The sequence below is a fragment of the Bombina bombina genome, chromosome 6 (genome assembly GCF_027579735.1).
Source record: "Bombina bombina isolate aBomBom1 chromosome 6, aBomBom1.pri, whole genome shotgun sequence".
Lineage (NCBI taxonomy): Eukaryota > Metazoa > Chordata > Amphibia > Anura > Bombinatoridae > Bombina > Bombina bombina.
In genome coordinates, this window is record NC_069504.1 from 231,987,533 (window position 1) to 232,000,212 (window position 12,680).

The 12,680-nt window shown below is 36.8% G+C and overlaps 1 protein-coding gene across 1 annotated transcript in view; it reads left to right on the forward strand.

The window, feature by feature from the left end:
• Positions 1 to 5,309, forward strand: part of PAWR (pro-apoptotic WT1 regulator) — a 367,225-nt gene extending 361,916 nt beyond the window's left edge. The window contains exon 7 of the mRNA XM_053716759.1: positions 3,666 to 5,309. Coding sequence (XP_053572734.1) covers positions 3,666 to 3,752 — 87 coding nt within the window. The 3' untranslated portion in view covers positions 3,753 to 5,309. The remainder of the gene's footprint in view (positions 1 to 3,665) is intronic.
• Positions 5,310 to 12,680: the final 7,371 nt, after the last annotated feature.

Consider the following 12,680-nt stretch of genomic DNA (forward strand, 5'->3'; position numbering starts at 1 on the left):
GATCATTTGGATCAAAACATTGTCTGTTTTTGTTCACTTGTGGATGTATTTCTAATAATGAAACTTTTATACGAAAGAGAGAAGTGCTGCTGTCATATATGGATTTGCATTAAAGCTAGGCCTTTGCATTTGGCAGCTTCCATTTGTTGCCGAATGAGAGAGAAGATGGCTGCTCGCATCCTTCGGTTCTTTTCGTAGCCGGATTCTTTCATGTGAAAGTGCAACACATGAAGATCTGTGCAAGCCAGATCTTAGTGTGTTGCACTTTCACAAGAAGAAATTCGGCTCCAAAAATAAATGAAGGCTGCAAGAGGCCGCTGCCTTCCATATTCAGCAGCTAACAAAGCTGCCTAATGCACAGGCCTAGTTAATGCCAGTTAGGGAAAGATATGTAGCAGGGTTATCCTTGAGAAGTCAGCAGGGTGCAGTTAAATTTCTAAAAATTATAAAATCCTCAATTTTCAGAGTTAAATTACATAGAAAGGAGGCAAAATAATTAACTTATTGCAAGTTGTTTTAATATGTATAATTTAAAATATTTTGTAGAAAAATCTCAAGGTGTAGTGAAAACCCGTAATGGATTATAACTTGTGTCTGAGCTGTCTTCTGAAAATTAATTTTGGCTTCACCCAAAGTTTGGGGTTGCTGAGTAAAAGACTTTAAAGCTGTCTATAATTGTGTTTCTGATTCTATACATCTAATTCAGTCAATATTTTTGATCATGAAAAGTATATAGACATAACGGATAGATAGGACCCATAAAAAGAGTTGTGCTAAAATGAAAAAGGAGTTCTACATAAGATTATTCATTATAATGTAGATATTTAATATTCAATAGAATTTTAATTTTTTTAACAAAATGCTGTCAATATAATTTTTTTTAAATGTTTTTTTTAAAGGGACAGTCTACTCCAGAATTGTTATTGTTTAAAAAGATAGATAATCCCTTAATTACCCATTCCCCAGTTTTGCATAGCCAACACTGTTATATTAATATACTTTTTACCTCTGTGATTACTTTGTATCTAAGCCTTTGCAGACTGCCCCCTTATTTCAGTTCTTTTGACAGACTTGCATTTTAGCCAATCAGTGCTGACTCCTATATGGCACACATGAACTAATGCCCTCTAGCTGTGGGAAACCTGTCAAATTCATTCTGATAAAAGGCGGCCTTCAAGGGCTTAGAAATTAGCATATGAGCCTACCTAGGTTTAGCTTTTAACAAAAAATATAAAGGGAAAAAACGAATTTGATGATAAAAAAATTGGATAGTTGTTTAAAATGACATGCCCTATCTGAATCATGAAAGTTTAATTTTGACTAGACTGTCCCTTTAAAGGGACAGTATACACTCATTTTCATATAACTGCATGTAATAGACACTACTATAAAGAACAAGATGCCCAGATACTGATATAAAAATCCAGTATAGAACTGTTTAAAGACTTACTTAGAAGTTTTCAGTTTAGCTCTGTTGAAAAGGTAGTTGGAAAGCCCATTGCAAGTGGGAAATAAGACACTCCCCCCCCCCTCCTCCCACTTCTTTTGCATATGAAAAGACACTTTACACAAACAGAAGCAAGCTGGAGAAGGTATCTGATGGTATTCACATAAAACTTTGGGGCTTGGTTAGGAGTCTGAAAATCAGAGCAATGTTCTTTAAAAATAAGCAAAACTATACATTTTTTTTAAAATAAAACTTTATGGGCTATATAAATAGATCATCTACAAAACATTTATGCAAAGAAAAAATGAGTGTATAATGTCCCTTTAAGCAAATAAAGTAAAAACATGTATCAAAGTTTTGTGTAAGATTTCTGCAGTGTTTGCATCTTTCATTTGATGTAGAGAATGTCTACATTTTAGAGCAGTTTTGAAATACTGTTTCTGATATAATTATCTCTTGAAACAATGAAGTAGGGATGTACGCTTTGGCAAGCAGAAAAGCAGGTCATCTAAATGAATGTTTTTCTTCTAAAGGACTAACATCATTTTGTAATCTCACTTGATATTTCTGAGAGCCTTCTTGGATGCAATGAAATGTGAAAAACAAAAAAAAATACATAATTGTTATACTGCTAGAGAACAATCAGGTCATTTTATCCTGAACCACTGTGACACATTTATTCAATAAAAAATTGTTGTGTAGTGATTCTTTGCTTAAAGGTTTGACGTAAATTGGAAATTTCTGTGTTTTTCCAGTCGTTCATGCATTGGTGCCCTGGAAGAAACATGATGTTCGTTTAAAAGCAAAATATAATTGCTGTGAAATCAAGGATTACTTTACAGAAAAAGTCTAAAAATAGAGTATTCAGCCCGTCATTCATAATCATATGAAATCAAACTGGAATTATCATCTGATTTTTTTTTTTTTAAATATAAAAGCTAAGGTTTTGAATGGTCTGTTCTATTTTGAACTTTTTTTTTTTTTTTTTTTTAGTCCAGTTAATGGTATCTGGTAAAACAGATTAAATCTAGATTTCAACACAACTGTGAGCAGATTTTCAGTTAATGAAATATTTTTAAGTATTATTTATTTGTTTACTGTTTGCAGTTTAAAGTAAAAAAATTAGCGGTAAAAAAGTTAGGTTAATTAATGCTGCAGTATGTCATTTGATTAAAGAGACAGTCTACCCAGAATTGTTATTGTTTTAAAAGATAGATAATCCCTTTATTACCCATTCCCCAGTTTTGCATAACCAACACAGTTATATTAATACACGTTTTACCTCTGTGATTACCTTGTATCTAAGCCTCTGCAAACTGTCCCTTCATTTCAGTTCTTTTGACAGACTTGACTTCTAGGTAACTCCATGTGCTTGAGCACAGTGTTATCTATTCTATATGACACACATGAACTAACGCCCTCTAGTGGTGAAAAACTGCATTCAGATAAGAGGCGGCCTTCATGGTCTAAGAAATTAGCATATGAACCCCCCTAGGTTTAGCTTTCAACTAAGAATACCAAGAGAGCAAAGCAAAATTAGTGATAAAAGTAAATTGGAAAGTTGTTTAAAATGACATTCCCTATCCGAATCATGAAAGTTTATTTTGCACTAGACTGCCCCTTTAAATGATAAAAAAACAGAAATGCAGGGGTGCTAATGTTTTTGTAAATAATTTTACAAAAAAGTTAGTTTTGTGATGTTTCAGCCTTATGCTGTATTGTAACTTGCAGCAGGTGTTTTTTTGTATGATAATAAGCATACAGTCAGTATAATTTTCTGCTAAGGGACATGTAACATTAAAATGCTCTTGTTTGTTAAAGCATGTTGTTAAATAAATTCTAATTGCTAAGTATTCGTTATACTCCATAAAGTTGCACAACACAAGTGCTCTTGTGTAATCAGTGTGTATATACCTCTCCTGATCGGCTGTTATTAGCCATGTGTTGCTAAGCAACATAAATGCATTGCTACTTCTGAGCTCAAGTTTAACCCCTTTACAACTGTTAAACATAGTTCTTAACAAGAATGATTTTGTTAGTACACTAGAATGTCCTTTTAAACATTTTATGTATACTGTTTATTGCACTTTGTATTATCTTACGTTTCCCCACAAATAGTTCAATATTGTTTTCATGTATTTTATGCAAAAAAAAAATTCTGTTTATTTTGGCTGAGCAACATTCCTTCTGAATGACTTTTTTTTATTTTATTTCAAAGGATTTGGATGATATTGAAGATGAAAATAAACAGCTAAAGCAGGAAAATAAGACACTTCTGAAAGTGGTTGGTCAGCTAACAAGATAGAAAATTGATTGAAACTTCAGTTCAGCAAAAACACTACTGATTCTCTTTATTTTTATTTTTTTTCTCATGAGAGGCTGGAGGTAGCATAAGGATATTGGAAAAGAAAGAATATCTTAACAGTGGATATACCCTTAAGACGACACACACACCTAGGTTTTGTAAGAGAAAAAAGTTTAAAAGGATTGTCCATTGCAAGATTATTTATTTCTGTGGATTATCGGATTATGCTCCTTGTGAATGAGGAAATATTGCACCTGTTTTTGGCATTGTGAGATATATATATATATATATATATATATATATATATATATATATATATATATTGTGTGTGTATCTATGTATATATTCACTGTCCATTTCATGAAAATGATGATAGGATAGCTTTATTCCTCAATCTATACAGGTGCAGTACCCCAGAAATTTATATTCCACCACTTTTGTAGAATACCACATTTTGGCCCACTCTTCTGAGATAAATTGTGGAGGAAGACCACATGGAAAAAAACCTTGTGCATGAGTTACACTTTAGAATCAAACCTCGGATATCAAAGACTAGAGAAGTATGATGGGGAAGAAATATTGCCCCATCTTATTTAGTGGCTTCCCTGTCTGAAGAAACTCCCTGAGGACAAAGGACAATGGAATAAGAATGTAAACAGAGTCACTGAAAAGGAATGTCTCCTGTCTGAAGAGGTCAGAGCTTGTACAGAGTTGGGACTAAACAGAAACTGTGATCTTCAGATCCTCCCCATTGCTACTAAATTTAATGTGCTTAATAGTTTAACACTTTTCATGTTGGCTGTGCGTAACGTTCTTGGACATTTCTGCACACTTCAGCAAATGGCATAAATAATTGGGTGTCATTATTATTTTATTTTTTTTACTTATTCTGCCTCTGTGTATTTGCACTCTTGATTAACTATTTAGAACTCTATGTCATTGTTTATATGTATCCATATTTTGTTATATAAACACTAATTATTATCCGTTTTATCCTAAAAAAAATTAATGTGTAATTTAAAACCAGAGGCATTAAAGAGACATCGTAATGCACAATTCACATGCTCTGATTGTAAAAGAGTATGTCATTGTTGCATCTCTGATCCTACATAATTCTGTGTTTAATAAAGTGGTTAAAATTATAGGTAAAATCCTTCTCTGGAGCTACAACCTTACAGCTATTGAGGAGGACATGGTTGTCAGCCAATCAGGGGTAGCAGCCACACAACCCCACCAATCACAGCCTTTGTGATTTCAGCTCCTTTGCATGTATTTAACCCATTTGTGGGGGTTAAAGACACTGTTATCTAGGACCAGTAATGTAAAAATGATTTGCTCTCACAAATTAGAGCCTGTAATAATCACTTCAGAATATCTCTTTGTTATGCGTGAGGTACAGCTTTTCTTGTAAAAGCAACTAGGGCTTGTTTTAACCCTCATAAATACCCTGTTTACATTGTCTAATGATTGTTTAGATACAAATGGAATTTTTATTCTAATTTTGTCAGAAGTGAAGCTGACATTAAACAGTTAAAAATAAAATATAAAATATTTTTATATGGTATATTTTTCTTCAGCCTAATTTTACATTATATATTCCCTGGCCTTATGTTTTACCCGGCTATAATGTTAGTTTAACACCCCCCACACACTCACACACTCACACACACAAACACCCCCCACACACACACTCACACACACACAAACACCCCCCCACACACACTCACACACACAAACCCCCCCCCCACACACACACTCACACACACAAACACCCCCCCCACACACACACACACACTCACACACACGGTTCCTTTCCTATTTAATTTTTTTGTGGAAGTCAAAAATGCTCCTTTGTTTTGTACTCTCTACCCCATATAATACAACTATCAGATAAACAAACAGGCATCATCTGCGGCAGTGTATTATTCATTTTGACATTTATTTTATTGCTTATCTTTCCAGTGCTAGAGTAAGAAAATAACTGGAAGCATACAATTTCAAATAACTTTCTAATTCACTTCAATTATCTAATTTGCTTGGTTCTCTTTGTATACTGTTGAAAAGTATTCTTAGTCTCAGGAGTTGCAATATACTGCTGGGAGCAAGCTATTGACTGCTGTTTGTACATATATGCCTCTTGTCATTGGCTCACCTGCTGTGTTCAGCTAACTCGCAGTAGTGCATTGCTAATCCTAAAGCAAATCTGATAGTAGAAGTATATTGCAAACTTGTTTGAAATTGTATGCTCCTATCTGAATCATGAAAGAAAAATGTTGGGTTTATGTCTCTTTAGTTAATTGATTGAGGGATCCTTTCAAGCAGTAAAGGAATAATTACATTTTTACATCAAAAAAACAAATGTTACAAGTGTAGCACCAATTTAAACCTAGTTTGAAGTTTCTTGATATGTTTTGAGGAAGCAATAAACAGGCGTTAAACTGAAAATTGAATTCGGCCCACACTCCCTACAGAAATGTGAAATCAGATTCTTTACTGTCATTTTTCCCCCTTTAATGTGTTATAGATAATCCATTTTACCCACTAGAGTGCATTCATTTGTTTACAAATACATGCTTCAAATCTCCAATTCCAAAATCTAAACTTTTTAATTAATAATAATAAAAAAAATACTATTTTCCCTACCTGTAAGTCACAATCTTCTCACACCTTTTGGATACAGCTTTTGAAAAGCCTCTGAAACGTTGTTCATCTTGCTTTGCTGGGACTTACTACAGACAGATATAAATGAGGTCCTGCCCATATCAACCAATCACTGTGCAGCATGCAGGAGTTTCTGTTCTTCATTCTATGGAATATGCTCCATATTAAAAGGAGGAAGTGAAAACACATTAAAAGCAGGTAAAATAAATCATGAGCGTGCATTGCAATATTTAATTATGTACAATTAAAAGATTTCATGGAGAGCAACATTTTGAGTTTGTCCCTTTTTATAAAGTTTTAATTTCAGATCATTTATTTTGGCTTGGACAAAAAATGGGAATATAGTATGAGCAAAACAATGGTGTACATTCTGGTGTGATGTAATAAACGTGATTTTCAATTTTTTAATAAATGTTCTTTATGTAAATTAAGTACTGCTAATAGAAGGCAACATTACATTTATTTATTTCTCATGACACGGTGAGTCCACGGATCATCATCAGTTACTGTTGGGAATATCACTCCTGGCTAGCAGGAGGAGGCAAAGAGCACCACAGCAGAGCTGTTAAGTATCACTTCCCTTCCCACAAACCCCAGTCATTCTCTTAGCCTCTCGTGCAAGGAAGAGGTGAAGTGCTTGGTGTCTAACTTCAATCAAGATTTTATTATTTTGAAAGCAGAGCAAGCTTGCTCTGTTCTTTCCTCTCAAGATGAGGTCTAGCTGTACTCCACGTTAGTCTCTTCAGTAGGGCAGTGGTGGCTTTAAAGCAGTTAGGAACTTGTAATGTGGGCCTTGCTGCATTTTCCTAACACACTTCTGCCCTAGTACAGAAAGCCAGAATAGGTTTATTCTGATCTTTCTTTTTTTTTTCTACAGGCCTATGTGAGGAGCAGCATCCTCTCACACCAGGTAAGCTGTCCTCCTGCCGGACGGCTAGATGCAGGTAAGTTTATTATCCAGGTTGGTAGGGTAAACAAGGTACTTTAGGGAACTCCTGCATAAAAGTACTTTAGGGAACTCCTGCATACACACATATATCCTGGTTAGGATATGGTTTAAGGCAGTGAGCAGGCACTTAATGTGACATGAAGAGAGACTGTTTTCCCTTTATTAGACATGAGGGGTTAATTAATTGTTATTTACAATCTGAGGTAAAATTCTCTGTTTTTGCTAATCCAGCAGAAAATAGAACCATATCAAGTTAACCCCAGGTTTGAAGCAGGTTGTAGTGGTCCAGTAGATAGTTAACTCTTACACTCAGTTGGGTGGGAGTTGAGATTTAGCTGCAGTTGACTTTTCCTTTCAGTAGAACATTGGCCTGATGGTTCTATTAACATCTTTCCCTTGGCTAATTTCCACAATATGGAGAATCTCGGTTCTGTCTCAGTGGATAGATCTAGATCAGTCATCAAGAGTCTCTCTCTTGTTGTGGTTTCTCAGGAGTATATGTCTCAGAGTGTGTCTTCTGGAGACCTTCCTGGGTGATGTGTCCAAGGACGCCTTCCTGCTGGGCTGGGGGGTAGTTCTGGGACTTGTTAACGGCACAGGGACCCTGGATTGTTAGGAGTCAGCTCTCCTCATAAACAACTTGGAGTGGCGAGCGATTTTCAATTCTCAGTTGGCAATTGCAATTTCTCACAGACAAATTATCCTCTGTGGCTTACCAACCACCAGTGAGGAACCCAGAATTCCTTTGCTTTGTAAGAGGTGGCTCGGATTGTTCTGTGGGCGGAAGCTCACAGAGGTTGTCTATCTACCATTCAAATCCCAGGGACAATTGGGAGTGAATTTTCTGAGCAGACAGATTCTTTATTTCTGGGAGTGGGAACTCCATCCGCAAGTGTTATCCAGCTTATCAACCTAATGGGGGATCTGATGGTGTTCCATCAGGACTCCAAGCTCCCATAGTGCGGTTCGAGGTTGAGAGACTCTTACGCCTTTCTGATAGATGCTCTAGCAGTTCCTTGGAACTTCAGGTTGGCATGTCTGTTTGCTCTACTTCTGTGAGTCATCTCTCGGATCAAGCAGGGGAGAATATCTGTAATTCTTATAGCTCCTTTGTGGCCTCACAAGATCTGGTATGCAGATCTAGTGGAAATGTCATCCCTACCTCAAGGGGGGCTATCTCTCAGGAAGGACCTTCTGCTTCAGGGGCCCTTCCTTCATCTGAATATTGTTTCTCTGAAGCTGTCTGGAGATTCAACGCTTGTCAATCGGTTATTGAAACCATGGTTCAGGGTCATAAGTCTGTTACTAAAGGATTTACCATAAGATATGGTGCTTTAATGTGAGTCTACAGGATGTTCTTGGAGTAGGTCAGGATTCCAAGGATTATATCCTTTCCTCAGGATGGCCTTGAAGCGGTAATCTGTCAGTACCCTCAAGGGTCAGATTTCTGCTCTTTCCATCTGCTACGCAAGCGTCAGGCGGGCGTGCCGCAGGTACAATCTTTTGTCAGGCCCTGGTCAGAATCAGGCCTGTGTTTAAATCAGTTGCTCCACCTTGGAGTCTTAACCTTGTTCTTAAAGTTTTGCAACAGGCTCCATTTGAGCCTATGCATTCGGTAGATATTAAGTTATCTTTGAACATGCCGTTTCTTACCGCTATTCTTCTGCTCTGAGAGTTCTGAACTCTCAGCTTGCAGTGTGATTCTCCTTATCTTCTTTTTCTTTCAGATAAGGCAGTTCTCCGTACCTAGTTTGGTTTCTTCCTATGGTTGTTTCAGACTGGAATTATTAATCAGGAAATTGTTTTTCCTTCTCTGTCTTAATCCTTCTTTTCATAAGGAACATTTATTACACAACTTAGATGTGCATGCTTTTAAATTCTATTTGCAGGCTACAAGGACTTTCGTCAGTCTTCTGCTTTGTTTGCTTTCTGGAAAAGGTTAAGATCAGAAAGCTACTGCCATTTTTCTTCTTTCTGGTTAAGAAGTATTACTTTTTGTTTGGCGTATGAGACTGCTGGATGGCTGTCTCTTGTGAGATTTACAACTCATTCCACCAGAGCGGTGTCCTTCTCTTGGGCCTCCAAGAATCAGGCCTCTATTGAACAAAATTTTATAAAATCGATACTTTTGCCTGGACTGAGGTTTATTTTTGGAGAAAGGTTCTTCTGGCAGTGGTACCTTCTGTTTAGGTTACCTGTCTTGACCCCCCATATCATTTGTGTCCTCTAGTTTGGGTATTGATTCCCAACAGTAATTGATGATGATCTATGGACTCCCTGTGTCATTAGAAAGAAAACAAAATTTATGCTTACCTGATAAATTTCTTTTTTTCTTGGCACGGTGAGTCCACGGCCCTCCCTTTTTTTCAGACAGGGTTTTTTATATAAACCTCTTGTGTTATTTCCTTTCTCTCCTTTCTTTCGGTCGAATGACTGGGTTTTGTGGGAAGGGAAGTGATACTTAACAGCTCTGCTGTGGTGCTCTTTGCCTCCTCCTGCTGGTCAGGAGTGATATTCCCAACAGTAATTAATGATGATCCGGGACTCTCTGTGTCAACATAGAAATAAAATTATCAGGTAAGCATACATTTTGTTTTCATTATGCTGCTATTAAAGGAATAGTCTAGTCAAAATTAAACTTTCCTGATTAAGATAGAGCATGCACTTTTAAGCAACTTTCTAATTTACTCTTTCTCTTACTATTTTCTTCATTCTCTTGGTATCTTTTTTTTGAAAAAGCAAAAATGTAAGCATAGGAGACGGCCCATTTTTGGTTCAGAACCTGGGTAGCACTTTCTGATTGGTGTCTAAATGTAGCCACCAATAAGCAAGCGCTACCCAGGTGCTGAACCAAAAATGGGCCGGCTTCTAAGCTTACATTCAAATAAAGATACAGAGAGAATGAAGAAAAAGTGATAATAGGAGTAAATTAGAAAGTTGCTTAAAATTGCAGCCTCTATCTGAATCATGAAAGTTTAATTTTGACTAGACTATTCCTTTAAGGTATAACACACTCAAGTCTTGACTCCATAAAACCTGAGTAAATCTTCTTTATTATTCCTTACATATGGCTAGATTACGAGTTTTGCGGTAAGAGCTGCTCGGTACTAACTTGCAAGTTATTGTCACAGCTCACCTCCCTACAGAGCTGGTATTACAGGTTTGCAAAAACCCAGCGTTAGCAGGCAATATTGCAGCGTAAAGCAAAATTGAGCTCAATACCGCATGCCAATACCAGCGCTGCGGTGAGCTCGTTTTACGTGCTCGTGCACGATTTCCCCATAGACATCAATGGGGAGAGCCGGCTGACGTCGCCACCACATACATTACACTTATTAACCCTTAATCTGCCGCCCCTAACATCGCCGCCACCTACCTACATTTATTAACCCCTAATCTTCCACCCCCAATGTTTCCGCCACTATACTAAAGTTATTAACCCCTAAGTCTAATCCTAACCCTAACACCCACTAACTTTAATGTAATTAAAATAAATCTAAATAAAACCTACTATTAACCCCTTAAGGACCAGCAACGTACCCTGTATGTCGCTGGCCTTTTCTTTCATGTAATTAGCAAGAGTCCATGAGCTAGTGACGTATGGGATATACATTCCTACCAGGAGGGGCAAAGTTTCCCAAACCTTAAAATGCCTATAAATACACCCCTCACCACACCCACAATTCAGTTTTACAAACTTTGCCTCCGATGGAGGTGGTGAAGTAAGTTTGTGCTAGATTCTACGTTGATATGCGCTCCGCAGCAAGTTGGAGCCCGGTTTTCCTCTCAGCGTGCAGTGAATGTCAGAGGGATGTGAGGAGAGTATTGCCTATTTGAATGCAGTGATCTCCTTCTAAGGGGTCTATTTCATAGGTTCTCTGTTATCGGTCGTAGAGATTCATCTCTTACCTCCCTTTTCAGATCGACGATATACTCTTATATATACCATTACCTCTGCTGATTCTCGTTTCAGTACTGGTTTGGCTATCTGCTATATGTAGATGAGTGTCCTGGGGTAAGTAAGTCTTATTTTCTGTGACACTCCTAGCTATGGTTGGGCACTTTGTTTATAAAGTTCTAAATATATGTATTCAAACATTTATTTGCCTTGACTCAGAATGTTCAACTTTCCTTATTTTTCAGACAGTCAGTTTCATATTTGGGATAATGCATTTTAATTTAACATTTTTTACCTTAAAATTTGACTTTTTCCCTGTGGGCTGTTAGGCTCGCGGGGGCTGAAAATGCTTCATTTTATTGCGTCATTCTTGGCGCGGACTTTTTTGGCGCAAAAATTCTATTTCCGTTTCCGGCGTCATACGTGTCGCCGGAAGTTGCGTCATTCTTTGACGTTATTTTGCGCCAAAAATGTTGGCGTTCCGGATGTGGCGTCATTTTTGGCGCCAAAAAGCATTTAGGCGCCAAATGATGTGGGCGTCTTATTTGGCGCGAAAAAATATGGGCGTCACTTTTGTCTCCACATTATTTAAGTCTCATTTTTTATTGCTTCTGGTTGCTAGAAGCTTGTTCTTTGGCATTTTTTCCCATTCCTGAAACTGTCATTTAAGGAATTTGATCAATTTTGCTTTATATGTTGTTTTTTTCTTTTACATATTGCAAGATGTTCCACGTTGCAACTGAGTCAGAAGATACTTCAGGAAAATCACTGCACAGTGCTGGAGCTACCAAGCTAAGTGTATCTGCTATAAACTTTTGGTATCTGTTTCTCCAGCTGTTATTTGTATTGCATGTCATGTCAAACTTATTAATGCAGATAAAATTTCCTTTAGTACTGTTACATTACCTGTTGCTGTTCCGTCAACATCTAATTTTCAGAGTGTTCCTGATAACATAAGAGATTTTATTTTTTAAATCCATTAAGAAGGCTATGTCTGTTATTTCTCCTTCTAGTATACATAAAAGTCTTTTAAAACTTCTCTTTTTTCAGATGAATTTTTAAATGAACATCATCATTCTGATACTGATAATGGTTCTTCTGGTTCAGAGGTTTCTGTCTCAGAGGTTGATGCTGATAAATCTTTGTATTTGTTCAAGATGGAATTTACTCGTTCTTTACTTAAAGAAGTGTTATTTGCATTAGAAATAGAGGATTCTGGTCCTCTTGATACTAAATGTAAACGTTTAAATAAGGTTTTTAGATCTCCTGTAGTTATTCCAGAAGTGTTTTATCTCCCTGATGCTATTTCTGAAGTAATTTCCAGGGAATGGAATAATTTGGGTAATTTATTTACTCCTTCTAGACGTTTAAGCAAATTATATCCTGTGCCATCTGACAGATTAGAGTTTTTTGGGACAAA